Source organism: Panthera uncia, chromosome D1, assembly GCF_023721935.1.
Source record: "Panthera uncia isolate 11264 chromosome D1, Puncia_PCG_1.0, whole genome shotgun sequence".
Lineage (NCBI taxonomy): Eukaryota > Metazoa > Chordata > Mammalia > Carnivora > Felidae > Panthera > Panthera uncia.
The window spans coordinates 76,657,686-76,674,758 of record NC_064808.1 but is presented as its reverse complement, the minus strand read 5'-3'; the positions used below and the strand labels follow the sequence as shown (position 1 = coordinate 76,674,758).

The following is a 17,073-nucleotide window of genomic DNA, read 5'->3' as shown; positions in this document are numbered from 1 at the left end:
CTGTTGTAAATAATGCTACAGTAAACATAGGGGTGTATGCATCTTTTTGAATTCGTGTTTTCTTTTTCTTTGGATGAGTATCCTGCAGTGGAATTACTGGATTGTATGGTAGTTCTATTTTTAATTTTAGAGGAAACTTCATAATGATTTTCATAGTAGTTGTACCAATTTACATTCCCAACAACAGTTCATGAGGGTTCCCTTTTCTTCACATCTTCACCACTTGTGCTTTTTATTGTAGCCATTCTGGTAGGTGTGAGGTGATATGCCAATATTGTAATTTGCTTTCCCTGATAGTTAGTGATGTTAAATATCCTTTCATGTGTCTATTAACCATCTATATGTTTTCTTTGGAAAAATGTCTATTCAGGTCCTCTACCCATTTTTAATAAGATTATTTAGGGTTTTTTTGGAGGGAGTGTTGAGTTATATAAGTTTTTAATTATTCTGGACATTATGCTAAATGAAACAAATCAGACAGAGCAAGACAAATTCCATATAATGTAACTTATATGTGAACTCTATAAACAAACAAATGAAAAAAACAAAACAGAAACAACTCATAAATGCAGAGAACAAACTGATGTTGCCAAAAGGGAGAAGGGTGGAGGGATGGGAAAAATTGGTGAAGGGGATTAAGAAGCACAAAACTTTCTGCTACAAATAAGTCACAAGGATGAAATGTGCAGCATAGTGAATATAGTCCATAATAATGTAATACGGTTGCATGACAGAGGGTAATTAAACTTTTCATGGTGAGCATTTTGTAACATATAAAGTTGTTAAATCACTATGTTGTACACCTGAAACCAGTATAGCATTGTATAGTAACACACACACACACACACACACACACACACACACAAATGAGGCAAAACAATGCTATACATTTTAAATAAAAACAAGTTTTATTCTTTTGCATGCCAATGGTAGTTAAGAACAGAGATTTGGAGATACTCACTTGAGTGTTAACTTTAGTTCTACTTTCTACCTATGTATTCTTGGGCCATTTATTCAACCTGTCTATATTTCTGCTCTAACATAGGTATAATACTCTAGAGAGTAACGCTACATAGTGATGTTATTGTGTCCTTTTACAGGTGCCATGGCTGGGGGCTCATGATATGTCTATATTAACTTTGATCACTCACATAAAAAAGATTCTAGTTTCTCTACTGTATTTCTATTATTTTATTTACTCTTGCAACTAATTAGCAATCTGTTGGGAGACACTTGGGACCATGCAAATATCCTTTTCCCCCTGACTCAGCCCCTTTATCAGTCTCTGAAAGCATTACATTTTTTAATAATATACATATTTATATAAGTGCCTTTCTTTTCTTTCTTTTTTTAAAAAAGTGTTAAGCTTTTTGTTGAACAGGTTACAGAAGAGGTTTACTCAAAAAGACCAAAGCCCATGTCATTATCAGACTCCTCGAATTCTTTTTTCTTTGCTTTTACTTTATTCTCAGTTGCAACAGCAGTGATGGAGGGTGCAGAAACTCCTGCTGGTGCAGCACCCACTGCTGGGGTGGGTCCACTTGCCCCTACATTGCAGATGAGGCTCCCTACATTGGCATTGGCCTAAGCCTTTGCAAACAAACCCAGTCAGAAAGTTTCAACATTTACATGTGCTGTTTTGTTTTGTTTTGTTTAATATAATTTATTGTCAAGTTAGCTAACATACAGTGTATACAGTGTGCTCTTGGTTTTGGGGGTATATTCCTGTGATTCATTACTTACATACAACACCCAGGGCTCATCCCAACAAGTGCCCTCCTCAATGTCCATCATCCATTTTGCCCTCTCCCCCAGCCCGGCCATCAACCCTCAGTTAATTCTCTGTATTTAAGAGTCTTTTATGGTTTTCCTCCCTCTCTGTTTGAAACTATTTTTTCCCCTTTCCTTCCCCCATGTCTTCTGTTAGCTTCTCAAGTTCCACATATGATTGAAAATATATGATATCTGTCTTTCTCCGACTGGCTTATTTCACTTAACCTAATACCCTCCAGTTCCATCCACATTGTTGCAGATGGAAGTATACCCGCTGTTTTAATAAGGGCATTGATCTTATTCTCTGAGACCAGCACCTCCTTGTCATGCAGGATGAATGCCAGGTAGATGCAGGCAAGCTCACAGACAGAAGCCACTAGGCAGACAGACAGAGGAGTGCTGACTGGTGTTTGTTACCAGATGAAATGAGGCCTCACCTCAATGGGGAAGGTATAAGTGCCTTTCTTAATAGAGTAACAGAATAATAGTTATGTTTAAACCTGAATAATATGCCTTACTCATTTTTGTACTTCAAGTAGGCTAATTTAGGTCCACTCCACTGGTCCATGATAGACATTCAATAAAGTATGTTTGAGAATAAATTAGCAGTTGTTCATTGGTATTAGTTAAATCAATGAAATTTAGCTTTGGTTTAATTACTTAAACCTTAATCACCGTTGATAATTGCCTTACAAGTAAAACAGCTACTACTAATGTTGCTTCTATAATTTGTCATTAATAATCAATTTATGTCACTTTTATGAGGTCATAATTATTATGGGTATAAAAAATCACTTTTACAATATTCATTATTAACATTTATTCTCTAGAATCATAGAGAGGCCATCTTTTTCACTTGCCAGCATGCTGTGCTCAAAAGCTCAGTCTCACATTGCTTCCTCCTCTCATCTCTACCATTTCAAATCCACATCTATTTCAAGACTCAGCACACATCAACTCTGCCATAAAGCCTTTATTTATTATTACAGTTCATTTTAATTTTACCCTTCTATATATTATAATGTCATATTCTGATAATAGTATGTACCAATTATTTTGCCCTAATTATAATCAAATTATACAAGGAAACTTTTTTCTATTTGATGGCATATACTGAAACAAATATATCCTTTAAAAATCCCATAGTGTTTTAAAACTTATTTTATTTAGAATATGTTTTATTTAATATGATATCTTAGTCCTCAGCAAATTATCAAAAGTTTAGTATTATATTAATGTATATAGAGCATTGCAATAAATTAATTATGCAAAAATAAATTCTTTTGGCATATCTTGACAAAAAAAAGGTCTTTGCATGGTTATGGTTTATAAATAAATGATAAGGAATATTATAATTAATTAATAGTAATCATTATTTTTATTTATTTTTTAATGTTTATTTTTGAAAAAAAGAGAGAGCACAAGCAGATGAGGGGCAGAGAGAGGGAGACAGAGTCCAAAGCAGGCTCCACACTGTCAGTGCAAAGCCCAATATGGGGCTCAAACCCTTGCACTGTGAGATCATGACCTGAGCCAAAGTCGGAAGCTCAACAGACTGAGCCATCCAGGTGCCCCTACTTTTATTTTTCATAACAGATATATAAGTGATTTTTAAAAATTGTGATTCAAAAGATAGTCCCTATAGACTCAGTTAATATTTGGATTAAAATAAAATCAGATGCATTATCTTCCAATCTACCTGTGTGAATCATGTTTCCATATGTTTGTTACTTAATAGAGTTAAGTCTTGTGAACAAATTACTGGGAAAATGGAAGAGTAGGATCACCCTAAGCTCACCTCCTTCTATGGATACAACTAGATAGGTAATCCAGTGTAGGTAACCCAGAAAATGACCCAAAGCCTGGCAGAACAAACCCTACGACTAAATATAGAGAAGAGGCCACATTAAAGAAGGAAGGAAAGGATAGAAACATGGTGGGGAGCTAAACCAAACCGTAGTCTGTCTGTGGGAGGGAGGTATCCACAAATGCAGGAAAGGGAGAGAAACAGACTTTCATACCAGTGAGCCTACATGTGGAAACACAAATTACCATAACATTTGGCTTTGAAAACCAAGGGGAGCTGATTTCATGAGTTCTAACAACCAGCAGGACTTAAAATCTGAAACTTTACAAATCATCAGGATCTGCTCTGGGATAGCTGGTGGGGACATAGGAAACTGAGTCCCTGCTCTTAAAAAGACACAACAACAAATAGCCCTCAGAGATACAACAATAGAAGCCACAGTTTGAAAAATGTCTAAGGCATACACATGAGGGAGAGTTATACTAATCTCAGAGCATGAGCTTGGGAGACTCCTCCAGAAACAAGGGAGTTGGAAAGTGTCATTTCCCTCCCCTGCTCCAGCATAAACACATGGGAACCTGTGGAAACCAGTGCAGCACTCATGTTTGCTATCTGACTTGCTTATACATCCCCCCTGTTCCATGTACTATGGCAGATCTGCCCCCTCAAGTCAGACCCGCCTCGGTCCCAGTGCTGTGGGTTCCCCTGCCAAGAAGACAAGTGCAAATATTGCTAACACCATGTCTCCTGACCCACATATTTTTCATATATACACCTTCCAACCCATCTGGACTTGGTCTTACTTGCAAGAGTGGCAGATCCCCTCTTGCAGAGGTCCAGTGCACTAACCTTGCTAAAACATCCCCCTCCTGTGCATGTTGAGGATCTGCCGCCTCCAATACACTCTCAGACAGAGTCCATTCCAACCACAGCCACAAGCCTGGCAGTGTGCAAGCAGCTCCAACAGGGGCCAACACCACTTCATAGTGATTTCTGCCCCAGGAAAAGGGAAAGATAACCACATACAGAAGTCATATCGTGACCCCAGCAGTATGCAGGGGCATATAGCTGGTCAGATTACAGACCCTGGCCACCTACAAAATCTTCTTAGGGGAAAACATGGAGGAAACACCCTGCAGTTTGGTACAATTTCATCTCTGGCAAATGACTGGTCTGACTCAACTCAAGCCCAAGGCAGCCTCAGACTGGTTCATTATCACCATATGATCAAACACAGCCCCATCAGGCAAAGAGACCCACTTCAGATGATTCAACTGAAGGAAAATAGCAGCTCAACAATAACATCAGGGAAAGGCAACACATAGAGGAGACACCCTTGATGTAGCAGCTTCTGATAAATAGGGGACACTCCACTACAGTGCAATACAGGACCTCTTCTTCATAAGACCACTACTTTCAAGAGCAATAGACATAGCTGACTCTCCCAACATGTAGAAACAGACACAGAGAGTTAGACAAGATGAGGACACAGAGAAATATGTCCCAAATGAATGAACAAGACAAACTCACAGCAAGAGATGTAAGAAAAATGGAGGTAAGTGATACTCCTGATAGAGAATTTAAAGTAATAATCATTAAAGTACTCACAGAACTTGAGAAACGAGTGGAAGACATCAATGAGACCCTTAACAAAGAGAAAAAAATGGAGATGAAGAACATAATTAATTAGATTTTAAAAATATGGAAAAATAGCAGACTAGAGTCAGCAAAGAATACATGAGTGACCTGGAGGACAGAATAATGGAAAGTAAGCAAGCTGAGCAGATGAAGGAAAAAAATATATATGCAAAATGAGAGTACTTAGGGAACTCAGCAATAATATAAAGTGCAGTAACATTAGCATTATAGAGATCCCAGAAGAAGAAAAGAGAGAAAAGGGAGCAGAAAATTTATTTGAGAAATAATAGGTCCAGGAGGTAGAGAGTGCCCTCAAGAAAATCAACCCAAAGAAGCCCACACCAAGACACATAGTAATAAAAATGGTGAAAAGTAGTGATAAAGAGAGAATTTTAAAAGGGGAAAAAGAAAACAGTTTCACACAGGGAAACCCCAGCAGGCTGCCAATTGATTTCTCAGCAGAAACTTTGCACATCAGAAGTTTGTGGCATGATATATTCAAAGTTCTGAAAGAAAAAAAAAATCTGTAGTTTAGAATACTCAATTCAAAAAGTCTGTATTTCATAATAGAAGTGGAGATAAACAGTTTCCCAGACAAACAAAAGTTAAAAGATTTATGATTAATATACCAACCCTACAATACATGTTAAAGGAGACTCTTTGAGCAGAAAGGAATGACCATAAAGAGTGAGAAAATTATGAAGCACAAAAGGAGTAAAATTATGTATATTATAAAAATCAGTCAAAGAATTCCAAAAACTGAACGATATGAAGTATGAACTATATAACTAAATTGTGGGGTGTGGAAAGAGGAATTGTGGGGTGAGGAAAGAATGGAAGTGATCATCAGCTTCATGTAGAACTGCTACATACATAATTTTTTTAATGTTTATTTATTTTTGAGAGAGAGAGAGAGAGAGAGCAAGAAGGGGAGGGGCAGAGAGAGAGGGAGACACAGAATCTGAAGCAGGCTTCAGGCTCTGAGCAGTCAGCATAGAGCCCGACACAGGGTTCAAACCCATGGACCGTGAGATCATGACCTGAGCCCAAGTTGGCTGCCTAAACAACTGAGCTACCCAGGTGTCCCTAGAACTGCTATATACATAAGATGTTATATATAAATCTAATGGTAACCATGAATCAAATACAGTAATAGACATGCAAAAAATAAAGAGAAAGTATTCCAAGTATACTATTAAAGAAAGCCAACTTATTGTGAGATAAGTAAGCAAGGGAAGAAAACAAAAACAACTATAAAACTAATTATATATATATATATATATATACATATATATATATGAACATATATCCATATATTATGGTAGCATCTGAAGTGTCCATTGATAGATGAATGGGGAAAAATGAGGTATAAGTATAAATATATGTATACTTATACCTCCATAGTGTTTTTCAAAGAAGCTGCACCAGTATGCATTCCCATCCATGGTGCATGAGGGTTAGTTTTTCTTCACATCCTCACGAGCACATGTTGTTTCTTGTGTTTTTGATTTTAGCAATTCTGACAGGTATGAGGTGATACCTCATTATAGTTTTGATTTACATTTTCCTGATGCTAAGTGATGTTGAGCCTATTTGCATATGTCTGTTGGCCATCTATATGTCTTTGGAGTCATGTCTTCTGCCCATTTTGTAATTGGATTTTCAGGTTTTGTTTTGTTTTGTTTTTTGATGTTGAATTGTAGAAATTCTTTATATATTTTGGATACTAACCCTTTATCAAATATGTTATTAACAAATATCTTCTTCCATTTAGTAGGTTGTCTTTTAGTTTTGTTGATAGTTTCATTTGCTGTGTAGAAGCTTTTTATCTTGATGTATTCTAACAGTTTATTTTTGCTTTTGTTTCCCTTGCTTTAGGAAACATGTCTAGAAAAATGTTGCTACAACTGATGTCATAGAAAATACTGCTCTCTTGTAGGATTTTTATGGTTGTAGACTCATATTTGAGTATTTAATCAATTTTGAGTTTATTTTTTATATGGTGTAAGAAAGTGGTTCAGTTTCATTCTTTTGTATGTAGCTGTCCAGTTTTGCCAACACCATTTGTTGGTCTTTTTCTCATTGGATATTCTTTCCTCCTTTGTCAAAAATTAATTGACAATATAATCTTGGGTTCATTTCTGAGTTTTCTATTATGTTCTATTGGTGTGTCATGTGTGTGTGTGTGTGTGTGTGTGTGTGCGCGTGTGTGTGTGTGTGTGTGCCAGTACTATGCTATTTTGATTAGTACAGCTTTGTAATATAACTTGAAGTTTGGAATTGTGATTCCTCCAGGTTTGCTCTTCTTTTTCAAGGTTGCTTTTGTTCTCTGGGGTCTTTTGTGGTTTCATAAAAAAATTATGGTTGTTTGTTCTAGCTCTAAAAAAATGCTGTTGGCATTTTGATAGGGATTGTATTATAGTATAAACATTTTAACAATACTGGTTCTTCCAATCCATGAGATTGGAATGTCTTTCCATTTCTTTGCGTCTTCTTCAGTCTCTTTCATCAGTGTTTTAGTGTCCACAATACAAGTCTTTCACCTCTTTGGTTAGGTTTATTCCTAGGTATCTTATGGATTTTGGTGCAATTGTAAATGGGATTGATTCTTTAATTTATCTTTCTTCTACATTATTATTAGTGTATAGAAATGCAACAGATTTCTATACACTGATTTTTTATCTTTTGATTTTACCAAATTCATGTATCAGTTCTAGAAAATTTTTGGTGGAGTCTTTTGGGTTTTCTATATAGAGTATCATGTCATATACAAGTAGCAGAAGTTTTACTCCTTCATTGGTAATTTGGAGACCTTTTATTTCTTTTTGTTTTCTGATTCCTGTAGCTAGGACTTCTAGTACTATGTTAAATAACAATGGTGAGAGTGGACAGCCCTATCTTGTTCCAGAAAAAGCTCTCAATTTTTCTCCACTAAGGATATTAGCTATAAGATTTTCGTATATATGACGTTAACATATTTTCCCTGTATCCTTACTTTGTTGAGGGTTTTTATTACGAATGGATGTTGTACTTTGTAAAATGTAGATGACAGGTTTAATAAGTAGATTAATGTACATACAAGATTTGTCTTTGGAGGACACAAGATGAGTAGATCTCTGCACCCACCCACCAGAATCTCAAAATTTTACATAGAGGACTTACAGAGGTTCAATCACATAGAGTTCAGTTGGTTTCACCAGTATATTTCACCAGTATATTACTCTCTCAAGGTTGCCTACTTGAAGTGACTCTGGCTATGGGAACTGTGGATAGAACGTGCATTCCTAGGACAGGGCAGCAGTTAAGGCATCTCTGCTTAGGTACATTTCTGTCCAGCTTCTGGGTCAATTGGCAATCACATACTCTCAATGACCTCCCTGACACTTTACCTCTCTTGACTGCTGTTACAATCTTACATGTCCCCTATCTGTAAAATGCCCTGAGAAGTCATCAAGAGGTGTTATTAGCATGGAGGTTATTCATTTGGTGGCTAGCTGACTGCACTGGAGGCAGATGCCACAGCAACAATACAAGCACATGCGAGGAAAAGCCCAGATTAAGATGATTCCCAAAACAAGTAACAATTTTTTCCACCAAGAGTCCCCATGATCCAACCGGCAGTCATGTCGTCTTGATGACCTCTCTTCCCACAATAAAGAGATAGAAAGACACAGAGCTTCTGATTTTCAGGTATGAAAATATTTAACTTCACTAAATATTTCCAAATTGGTTATATACAGAGATCTCTCATATATGGTTTTTGAGAGCCCCTTGTTCACCATACCTTCACTGGTATTTGACAGTTTTAGTGAAGTCACACTTTTCTCAGACCTCTTATTTTTCCATGTGAAGGTATTTCAGTTACATTAACTATCATTTTCACTGGAGAACCTGAATGCTGGAGAAGCCAGTGACCATGCCCAGTGATTTCTCCTCTTGTCAGATCCGTGTGTTTGCAGAGAAGGTAAATTCTGATCTTTCAATATTATACAAAAAATGTGGTAGAACAGGCTCTGACCCTTTGCATGTGGCCTGTCTTTGATCAGTGCTGCCTCTGACTAGATGGGCACGATTATCAAATTTAGTGTGTTGCTAAGCCCATTTGCCTGCATGCTCAAGCCATGGCTTTCATTTAAGCCTTTAGCAGTCGTGTAGCTGAATACTTGAAATCTATTATTTGATTTCTTGCTTAGACTTCAGGTAAGGAAGAAAAAAAATAAATCAATCTCTTAAAACTGCAACAAGCATTATAATAATTTCAATATTTAGTTAAGCTCACTTCATTTTAATTTGCATCCCTGATTATTGGTAAGATTGAGTAAAGTTTTGTGTTTATTTAACATTTGTATTGTTTTTCCCCAAAATGGTCTGTTCAGATGTTTTATCCAATGAAAACAAAATGTGCAGATACAGTGACCACAGTTTCAGAAATTTTCTCATTTTTATAATGTTCAAATCTAAGACAAACCTGAATTAAGTTGTTGAATATTAAGGCAAGAGAATACTTTTGTTTATGCGATCAAAACAAACTAAAGAAATTAAATACAAAAGTTAAAAATGAGCTGTTCCTAAAATTTTCATAGCAGTATTCAATATCAGAAAATAATATTTATAGAGTTCCAAGTTGAAAATATACCAAGATATCCAAAGGATATTCTATCCGGTTATTTAAGCATAACTGCAACAGGCAAAAATTTTCAAACATGAAAAAATTTAGATATACGATGCATGAGATACTGTTGAAAATTTTAAGATGTGAATCAAAATAATTTAGGGATAGCAAAGTCACCGTACAAGAACTAGTGATTAGCATAGACAGTTTTTAAGTTGATGAATGCCAAGCAATTTCACTACTTATATGGTTACAGAATAACCTATGTAATAATTAAAACAATAGTTAACTATTTCATAGGACTTACTTTGTGAGGCAGATATAGTACTGTTATTCCCATTCAATGCATAGAAACACTGAAGAAAAGTTAAATGAGTTGATTACATTAACAAAGTTATAAGTGACTCACTTGTAATTCGATCTGGGAGGTCTGACTTCAGGGTCCATGTTATTAATTATGTTATATAAAACAGAAAGTAAAGTATAACCTTAGATAGAGAAATAATTCAACTATTAAAACAATACCCAGCAATAGTAAAGATGAAAGAAATCCAAATCTATTATAATCAGTAACAATAAATGTTGACACTTCTAAAAAAAAAAAAGTTAAAATAAATGAATTGCATTCTTAGGTGTGTTTTTCATAAACTTTTTTTCTTAATCATGATGTCATCTCTTCAGAAATTGTCTTTCATGGTGAAAATTATTTATCTGAAGTATAGAAATTCAATTTTAATTCAGTTGTGTTTGTTTTCTTTACAATACAGAAATAATTAATTATGCATAGTAATTTTTAATAAAACATCATCCCTAGTGCACTTTTTATTTTCATAGGCAATATGTATCCTTTTACCCAGCATATGAATAGTAAGATGTCAGACAATGAGTAATGCACTAAGTTTAATGATGGTCTGGGTGGAGAAATTCAAGGTATTTATTGTCCTTTTTTCTTGAATTTTATATGATAAATTATTTTTGATGAACTTTTGACATCTTTTATTTGTTCAAACTTTCTAAATTACATTTATTACTGGTACATTATAGTCATAACTTTTATCTGTGTATGTATCTACATCTTTACCCTGCATCGCTATATTTAAAAATCTTTTCCTGATTAGTTACCCATTGCTAGCTCATCCACTTAGCCCTTAACCACTCTATATACATATGTGCATTTGAATTTTTATTTCAATGTTAACATTCTACATTATATGCATTTAGTTTCCTCAACTTGTTTGCATATTACTGAAACTACTCAAATGTTCTACTTTGAAAAACATAAAAATTTTCTCATAATTATCAATGATAACAAACAAGATAAAAATTCCATTAAGAAGTTTTATTCAATGTAAAAATGTTTAAAATAGTTTATTTATTTAAAATTATTCTAAATGTTTTTATTTATTTTTGAGAGACAGAGAGAGAGACAGAGCATGAGCAGGGGAGGGGTAGAGAGAGAGGGAGGCATAGAATTGAAGCAGGCTCCAGTGTCTGAACAGCACAGGGCCCAGCATGGCACTCAAACTTGTGAACCATGAGATCATGACCTAGGCCAAAGTCAGACACTGAACTGACTGAGCCACCCAGGTGCCCCTTAAGTAGTTTACTTTTAAGATATCACAATCTTGTTACTTTCTGTCAACCTCTCAAATGTTAAACAAGTATGTTGATAAAGTTCTTCAAATATTTTTATTAGAATCATAAGCATCTTTACACTGCACATTAAGTTGTCTTCTCTAACTTAAGTAAGATTTATTAAGCACAGATTATGTGCCAAAAACCATGCTAAGTGCTTTATACATATCACTCAATTAATTCCTCATAGCAATTATATTAAGTAAATATTATGGCTTCATTTTATAAGGGAGACTAAAGGATAATTAATAAGTAACTTGCCTAAATTTATAAGATAGACACAATATATTGGAATCTAGGTCTGATTCCAGAGTTTGTATTCTTAACTTGTGCAGTATATTCATTCATATATTTTTTTAATTTTTTCCATGTTTTAGTTTCACAAAAACATTAATGAAAGACAGCCTGGGAAGCTTTTAATCTCTTAAGAGATGTTTGGAGCTTCTGGAGAGTTCTGTTATGGTAGACTGCATGTTTGTGGGTATGGAAAAGAGGAATGAGAATTAATGTAAAAGTACGCTATGTTAGAATTGAGGGAAAGGTTGTAAGAGATGGTTATCCAGGGGCGTGTGAGTGACTCAGTTGGTTAAGCATCTGACTCTTGATTTTGGCTCAAGTCATGATCTCGTGGTTCCTGAGTTTGTGCCCCACATTGGGCTATGTGCACTGACAGTGTGGAGCCTGTTTGTGATTCTCTCTCTCTCTCTCTCTCTCTCTCTCTCCTCTCTCTCTGCCTTCTCTCTAAATAAATAAATAAATAAATAAATAAATTTATTTTAAAAAATGGTTATCTGTGTATGAGGGCATAGCTGTCCTTGAAAGTTAAGGTAAAACTGAAAATTTAATCTTAAAAAGTAATCAGTGAAGAGTTTCACAAAATAAAACAAGTAGTATATTCTGAAAATAAAAACATTTTAAAAATTTGACACTTGTTTTCTTAGCATTGGTTATAGTCTGAGTGTGATGGATCAGAGGAGAGAGCACATGGTGAGTGACAACACCCACAACTATTGTGGTGATCAATTCTTAAAGCTATAATTAATCTACTGCTATTTTGTGGCACAAAAGACAGTTTTAGCCAGGAGGAATATGCTAACTGATAGGTAATTTTTAAAAAAAATGTACATTGCAGAATAATTGCCCCTTATGCCTTAGGTGACATAATGAGGCATTAGTCTAAAAGACATTTTTATTCCCTAAGAATTGCATGAACATTTGTACAAATGAATTTGATGATACCTAATTGGTATTATAGTATTAACTTTGTAAATAAGCATATGGGAATTAGTCAGTTTTATCCTGTTCATAATTGACATGAGTAGAATATTTTTAGAGTCAATTAAAAAACATTCAAAGTTTACTATTCCTATTTTGTTCTCTAGAGAGTTTCTGTTCATATAACATCAATCATCAATTATCAATATTGTGGTGCATATATTTAAATATATCTGCCTATTTAAAGGGCATTTGAAAAATGTCTTTTTTTTTAATTTTTTTTTAAAATTTTTTTTAACGTTTTTATTCATTTTTGAGACAGAGAGAGACAGAGCATGAATTGGGGAGGGTCAGAGAGAGGGAGACACAGAATCTGAAACAGGCTCCAGGCTCTGAGCTGTCAGAACAGGGGCCCGATGCGGGGCTCGAACTCACAGACCGCGAGATCGTGACCTGAGCCGAAGTCGGCGCTCAACCGATTGAGCCACCCAGGCGCCCCGAAAAATGTCTTTATATTTTATAATTCCCTGGTGTCTTATTTTTGGTAAAGAAAGTTACACAGAAAGCTGGGTCTAACACTGAATTCATAGAGCAGTTTCTGAAAATTTGCCAACTTAATCTGAATTTTGTGTATTTCAAAATGTCCATTTATTTGGTGGCATTTAATTAAGGAGAGATATTAAATTGTGGAAATTAATGTTGTACTGTCTGTTACTAATTCAACTTTTATGGTAACTATCATAAAGTTTTCTAACAGGTTGCATATAGAAACTACTGATTGATAAAAATGAGTACTACTTTTATCACTCTCTTAGCAAGTCTAAAAGTTAAGAATTTCTTTAGAGAATACAACTACTTCAGCAACTGTCTTTATGGCTACCATTAGCATATTAAACTTATGTAATTGTTATCTATAATCAGATGGAAAGGATACTTGCACTAGAGACAGTGTGATGATAAGAGTTTACTATAAAAACTGAATTTATTCCTCATATTTTAGTTTGGTCTTGTAAGTAAAATGTGAACACATGTACTAGATAATTTCTATTATTTCTATTATTTAAGTACATGAAATATGTGTAGAGAGAATGCATAAGAAGTTATACATAGATTACCTTAAGCAGAAAGAAATATGTATATCAATATATATATATTTACCTTAAAAATATAATTCTCTATTTTTCACTTTGTTGATTCACTGCATCATATCAATTGATTTGCAAATATTGAACCATCCTCTTATTCTGAAAGAAATCCAATTCATCGCGGTGAATAATCATTTTCTTGTATTGTTGAATTCAGTTTGCTAATATTTTATTGACGATTTTTGCATCTAGGGATATTGAGCTATTCTCTTTTTTTCTGGTGTCTGGTTTTGGTATCAGGGTAATGCTGGCCTTGTTGAACATATTTGGAAGCTTTCTTTCCTCCTTTATTTTTTGAAATAGTTCGAGAAGAGTAGATATTAAATAGATATTTTAATTGTTAAAATTCACCTGTGAATCTGTCTGGTCTTGGAATTTTATGTTTTGGTAGTTATTTGATTACTGATTCAATTTTGTTACTAGTAATTTGTATATTCATCTTTTTATTTCTTCCTGATTCAGTTTTGGAAGACTGTATTTTATAAGAATTTATCTGTTTCTTCTAGGTTGTCCAATTTTCTGACATATTATTTTTCACAATATTTTCTTATCCTTTAAATTTCTGTATTGCCCATTATTTTACCATTTCTCTTTTATTTCTGACTTTATTTATTTGAGTCCTTTCTCTCTCTCTCTCTCTGTTTTTAATGAGTCTAGCTAAGAGTTTATAAATTGTGTTTATATTTTCAAAGAACAAGTTCCTGAATTTTTCATTGATTGTTTTCCTTTTTTCATTTCTTTCTTTCTGCCTTTCTTTCTTTTCTTTCTTTCTTTCTTTCTTTCTTTCTTCTTTCTTTCTTTCTTTTTCTTTTTCTTTTTCTTTTTCTTTTCTTTCTTTCTCTATGCCGTTTACTTCTTCTGTGATCTTTATTATTCCCTAAATTCTATTCACCTTGCCCTTTATTTACTTTTCTTTTTCTAGGTCCTTTAGGTGTAAGATTAGATTGTTTATTTGAGCTTTTTCTTGTTTATTGAGGTAAGCTTATATTGCTACATATTTTCCTCTAAGAACTGCTTTCACTGCATCCCAAAGACTTTAGACTATTATTTTCATTTTCATTTGTGTCCATGTATTTTTCTATTACCTTTTTTATTTCTTTCTTGACCGATGGATTGTGTAGTAACATGTTGTTTAGCCTCCATGTGTTTTGTTTTTGAGTTTGTTTATTTATTTATTAATGATTAATCATGAGCTGTAAGTTTAATTTATGTTCAGAGTAAAAGCTATAACAAAATTAGCTTGTTTATGGCCAACCACATATTGGGTTATAATACAGATCTGTGCTAAAATCTCAGTTTAATTTCTGTGCAGAAGGTTCTCAGTAATTGTTTTCTTTTTTTTTGTTTTGTTTTGTTTAATTTATTTTTTAAATTTACATCTAAGTTAGTTAGCATATAGTGTGACAATGATTTTAGGAGATTCCTAATGCCCCTTACCCATTTATCCTCCACCCCCTCCACAACCCCTCCAGTAACCGTCAGCTTATTCTTCACATTTAAGTCTCTTATGTTTTTGTCCCTCGCCCTGTTTTTATACACTTTTTGCTTCCCTTCCCTTATGTTTATCTGTTTTGTGTCTTAAAGTCCTCATATGAGTGAAGTTATTTGATATTTGTCTTTCTTTGACTGACTAATTTTGCTTAGCATAAGACCCTCTAGTTCCATCCACGTAGTTGCAAATGGCAAGATTTCATTCTTTTTGGTTGCTGAGTTATACTCCATTGTATATATTTACCACATCTTCTTTATCTATTCATCCATCGATGGACATTTGGGCTCTTTCCATACTTTAGCTATTGCTGATAGTGCTGCTATAAACATTGGGGTGCAAATGCCCCTTTGAAACAGCATCCTTGTGTCCCTTGGATAAATACCTAGTAGTGCAATTGCTGGGGGATATGGTAGTTCTATTTTTAATTTTTTTGAGGAATCTCCATACTGTTTTCCAGAGTGGCTGCACCAGTTTGCATTACCATCAGCAGTGCAAAAGATATCCTCTTTCTCCACACCCTCACCAACATTGGTTGTTGCCTGAGTTGTTAATGTTAGCCATTCTAACAGGTTTGAGGTGGTATCTCATTGTGGTGTTGATTTGTATTTCCCGGATAATGAACGATGTTAAACATTTTTTCATGTGTAGGTTGGCCATCTGGATGTCCTCTTTGGAGAAGTGTCTATTCATGTCTTTTGCCAATTTCTTCACTGGATTATTTGGTTTTTGGGTGCTGAGTTTGATAAGTTCTTTATAGATTTTGGATAGTAACCCTATATCTCATATGTCATTTGCAAATATCTTCTCCCATTCTGTCGGTTGACTTTTAGTTTTGCTGATTGTCTCCTTCGCTGTGCAGAAGCTTTTTATTTTGATAAGGTCCCAGTAGTTCATTTTTGCTTTTGTTTCCCTTGCCTCTGGAGACGTGTTGAGTAAGAAGTTGCTGCGGCCAAGATCAAAGAGGTTTTTGCCTGCTTTCTCCTGGAGGATTTTGATGGTTTCCTGTTTTACATTGAGGTCTTTCATCCCTTTTCATTTTGTTTTTGTGTGTGGTGTAAGAAAATGGTCCATTTTCAGGTTCATTTTCTGCATGTTCCTATCCAGTTTTCCCAGCACCACTTGTTGAAGAGACTGTCTTTATTCCATTGGATATTCTTTCCTGCTTTGTCAAAGATAAGTTGGCCATACGTTTGTGGGTCCATAGCTGGGTTCTCTATTCTGTTCCATTGATATGAGCGTCTGTTCTTATGCCAGTACCATACTGTCTTAATGATTACAGCTTTGTATTACAGCTTAAAGTCTGGGATTGTGATGTGTCCTGCCTTGTTTTCGTTTTCAAGATTGCTTTGGCTACTCAGGGTCTTTTCTGGTTCCATACAAATTTTAGGATTGTTTTTTCTAGCTCTGTGAAGGATGCTGGTGTTGTTTTGATAGGGATTGCATTGAATATGTAGATTGCTTTGGGTAGTATTGACATTTTAACAATGTTTGTTCTTCCAATCCAGGAGCATGGAAGATTTCTTTTTGTATCTTCTTCAATTTCTTTCATAGCTTTCTATAGTTTTCAGGGTATAGATTTTTCACCTCTTTGGCTAGATTTATTCACAGGTAATTTATGGTTTTTTGTGCAATTGTAAATGGGATTGATTTCTTGATTTCTTTTTCTGTCACTACATTCTTGGTGTATAGGAATGCAACTGATTTCTGTGCATTGATTTTATATCCTGCAACTTTGTTGAATTGATGGATCAGTTCT

The 17,073-nt window shown here is 34.6% G+C and overlaps 1 protein-coding gene across 1 annotated transcript; it reads right to left on the bottom strand.

The window, feature by feature from the left end:
* Positions 1–1,395: 1,395 nt before the first annotated feature.
* On the bottom strand, positions 1,396–10,277 carry LOC125929529 (60S acidic ribosomal protein P1-like). The gene is made up of 5 exons (XM_049640830.1): positions 10,240–10,277; positions 4,430–4,573; positions 3,908–3,966; positions 2,085–2,149; positions 1,396–1,584 (listed from the first exon to the last, which is right to left on the bottom strand). Exons 1-5 carry the CDS (start codon positions 10,275–10,277, stop codon positions 1,396–1,398), a joined length of 495 nt encoding a protein of 164 aa, XP_049496787.1.
* Positions 10,278–17,073: the final 6,796 nt, after the last annotated feature.

Bases quoted from the DNA above. Each gene is read 5' to 3' on its own strand.
- LOC125929529 (XM_049640830.1), bottom strand. From the start codon at position 10,277: ATGGACCCTGAAGTCAGACCTCCCAGATCGAATTACAA. The intron at 4,574-10,239 runs GTGAGTCACTTA...TTCCTGGGGCAG, and splicing joins CCTCCCAGATCGAATTACAA to AAATCACTATGAAGTGGTGT. The intron at 1,585-2,084 runs GTCTCAGAGAAT...GCAAAGGCTTAG, and splicing joins TGCATGACAAGGAGGTGCTG to GCCAATGCCAATGTAGGGAG.